Below are 3,488 nucleotides of genomic sequence, written 5' to 3'. Positions count from 1 at the left end.
AATATACAAATATAGATTACAACTTTAATATTCTCTGAAAGATAGAACATTTGTAAGTCTCAAGAAAAATTTTGAACAAAATCTACCCATACAGTATTAAGAAATATAAAATTATAAGTAAATGTCCCATAACTGCCACGCCTACTCTAAGACCACACCCACTTATCCAAAATTCATAAAATGAGTTCCAGTGGTGGTGCCAGTAGAAAATCTCCTGCTGGTTCTACTAGACTCAAACCAAATCCCAACTTCTTCAATTCTCCTATTCAAAGTGATGGGGTAGGTAAAGAGGGGACTGTACCAGAATCCTTATTGAAAGAAGCTCGTAAAACCGGTTCACTGAACCTGTCAAACAGGTAGGAGGCTGTGTGAGACTTGTAACATGTTTTTTAATTCACCAAAAATGACCTAAATGATTTTTTGATTTTCATTTTTATGACGCATTAATGAACATGTGTATGTATGAAAGTTAGATGGTGAATGTGTATAATTACAGGGGCATTAGTGTTATTCCTCCTAAACTGTGGAGACTTGATATTGATCCTCCTGATGGTAGTACTGCTTCATTTGATGTTGATGAGAGATGGTGGGACCAGGTGGAACTGACTAGACTGGATCTATCATCTAACGAAATCAAAGAAATATCTGAAGATATTGAAAACTTTAATTCATTGTCAGCACTTGAGGTGAGAATGAATGAAAATATAAGATTTTTAATATCATTATAATATATGTTTACTGTACATGTATGTATGAATTAAATTGTAATAGCATGGTATACTGCATGGTTTGAGAGAGCTCCCTTGAATGTTGTAGATTTGTTTATAGTTTAGTTTTGTTGTTTATTTTTGTATAAAGACTGATAATTATGTTTACATGTTGTGTGTTATTGTTATTATAGGTCCAGTACAATGAGTTAAGATGTCTACCTAATAATGTGATCAAACTGGATAAACTATCTAAAATATTTGCAAGGTAAATATTGTATCCACTCTCTACCACGTGTACATGTACATCTCTCATACTTAATTATTAAATTTAAAAATTGATTTAATTTTGCTTTTAGCTGATGAGCTCAACAATTTGTTTAATACAAAATATGCATAAAATTTTAATTTAAGCTACAAAAAATTTAGTGACACTGACTTTCTGACTGACATGCAGCATCCATCACTTATCCTGTTTTTGTATTTAGTTCATTCTTTGTTTCCTTTATCTCTCCCTCAGTTATAATAAACTACAGTGTTTACCAGTAAACATTGGACAATTAACTAACTTACAGTCTCTCAATATATCACACAATTCACTAACTGTTCTACCACACTCAATCACTAGTCTCTCCCACCTAGAGGAACTGGTACAACACACACACACACACACACACACACACACACACCACACGACTTACATTAGGCCACTGCAGGGTTTCCCACAAAGCATGCTAAGTGAGCTACAGCATGAGCTTCATGAGCTGACAAGCACTACAGTACAGTACATGGCATTTGGAGCAACTTTAAAAATTAATAAAAAATTTAAACTTAATCGGAATCAGCTCATATTTTGTACACAACTTACGAACATGTATGTGCATCAGAAAAAATTATAAAAATGGAGAGTTCTTTCCTAGCCATTTCTGACGAATTTGACCTGTGATCCTGTACTACAGTACAGGGACTTTGCCCTGATTTTTGAGTTACTTTTAAAATTCGTTAAAAAATCCAATTTTGATCAGAATCAGCTTAAATTTGCTGCACAACATAAGAACATGTATATGTATCAGGAAAATTTATTAAAATGGAGAATTTTTTCATAGTCATTTTTGGCAAAAATTTGGCTGCACTATATTACAGGAACTTTGACCAATTTTTCCAATTAAAATTTTATAAAAATTTCAAATTTGAACTGGATTAGCTCAAAGTTGATACACAGTATAAGGACATTTAAATTAGTGGGGAATTTTAGAAGGGATTAAATTTGGGTGAATTTGGCTTTTTGATAGCCATTTGCCAAAATAAAAATCCACCATTTTGAGACATTTTACGCATGCTCAATGGCACATTGCCAAATTAAAATTTGCCAATCACTAAAATTTAGCAATTTGCCAAATTTTAGTCCCTTCAATGGCCCCTGTCATGAGACTTGTTTATTGTGTTTAGGATGTAAGTGGTAATTCCTTGGAGGCATTACCTGACGGTCTTGAGAAGTTGACAGTTTTGAGAACTTTTAATTTATCGGAGAATAGATTGAACGAGATACCACCTAACCTCGGAGAATGAGGAGTGAGTACATGTACATGTAAATCAGTTTCAAGTAGTCACTGTATCACAATTCAGTGATTTAACAAGAAGTACCATATGTGTGGTAATTTCTGTTATTATTTGTGCTCACCTTAAATCCTTACAATTTAAACCACCTCTATTGCCATTCTATTGTATATAGACTATGGCCAGAATATGAAAATTAGCTTGCACAAATATTAATTTTTTTAGTACATTTCGTCAAAAACATGAAATTTTAAACACTAAAAAAATTTGAATGTATACCGTATATGTTTGTGTAATATATGTTTTAATTGTCTTTATTTTTAGATTTGACTAAATTATCACTATCTAAAAACAAGTTAAAAGCATTACCACCTTGTAAGTGTATTAAATGTAGTCAGTATATACTTAGAGTATGTGGTGTTCTTTATCTTGTTATTAGTGGTTGGGTTGGAGAGGATTACTGAGATTGATTTAATTCAAAACCAATTGAATGAATTCCCAATCATTAGACCAGGAAACACATTAAAGGTATTTGCATGTGTACATGTACATGTACATATACATGTATGTGTTCTTCATGACATCAACTTCATCTTTATTACCCGAGACCGCGTAGGCGTAGTCGAGGGTAAAGCAGTCGTCCTGTCTGTGTGTTCGCTTTGACCTCCACTTTTGAGCTGACACTGCTTTCTTGTCTTGTCCTGGAGAGTCTTATAATCAACACTGGCTCTAGAAAAAGTTATTCTCTGTCTTGGGAATCCTTGATTTGTCTTTTCCGTGGTAAAAGAAGCTGGCAAAGTCGCCAAACGTAGTCGGCTCTCCTGCAGCTCTTTCGTAGTGAAAGCAAAAGAGCAACAGGGCAGATAAAACAATAAAGCAAAGTCTCATCTTTCATTAATATGAGAGGAATTGTTCCAATCGTCTTTGTTTTAAAGATATGATAGCCCAAACTTTCATACCTTGTGAGTTTAGACGAGGCTCTCTTCTCCCGAGGTAGCGGCCAGAGTCTTTTAACATTAGGGACTAGAGAGCAGTTTGTATGCAACAAATAGAGCCTAACAAATGTGTGCTAAACTGTTTAAAAGTCGAGAAAAACCAAAGCTTTCTTCGCCACATAGGGCCATGTGCCACCATTTACTGTGTGTGGGGTGGAGCATGGCTTGATTGAGCCACACCATAGATATTAGAGTTAAAAGGGATTGGAAACGCCCACGCTTTCCTGTT

The 3,488-nt window shown here is 34.4% G+C and overlaps 2 protein-coding genes across 2 annotated transcripts in view; both read left to right on the top strand.

The window, feature by feature from the left end:
- The first annotated feature begins 168 nt into the window (after positions 1–168).
- LOC105315149 (leucine-rich repeat-containing protein 40-like) lies at positions 169–2,279 on the top strand. Its single transcript, XM_011409682.2, has 5 exons — positions 169–356; positions 497–686; positions 902–975; positions 1,228–1,357; positions 2,157–2,279. Exons 1-5 carry the CDS (start codon positions 181–183, stop codon positions 2,274–2,276), a joined length of 690 nt encoding a protein of 229 aa, XP_011407984.1. The 5' UTR covers positions 169–180; the 3' UTR covers positions 2,277–2,279.
- A 75-nt stretch (positions 2,280–2,354) lies between these two features.
- LOC109589064 (leucine-rich repeat-containing protein 40-like) overlaps positions 2,355–3,488 on the top strand; it is a gene marked incomplete at its 3' end in the record, with an annotated part of 2,724 nt that continues 1,590 nt past the window's right edge. The window contains exons 1-3 of the mRNA XM_020005185.1: positions 2,355–2,361; positions 2,589–2,639; positions 2,704–2,792. Of these exons, the coding sequence (XP_019860744.1) occupies positions 2,355–2,361; positions 2,589–2,639; positions 2,704–2,792 (147 nt within the window). The remainder of the gene's footprint in view (positions 2,362–2,588; positions 2,640–2,703; positions 2,793–3,488) is intronic.

This window comes from Amphimedon queenslandica, unplaced genomic scaffold, assembly GCF_000090795.2.
Source record: "Amphimedon queenslandica unplaced genomic scaffold, v1.1 AMPQUscaffold_11664, whole genome shotgun sequence".
Lineage (NCBI taxonomy): Eukaryota > Metazoa > Porifera > Demospongiae > Haplosclerida > Niphatidae > Amphimedon > Amphimedon queenslandica.
Note: the sequence above shows the minus strand (reverse complement) of the source record. Positions and strands in the feature narration are given on the sequence as shown.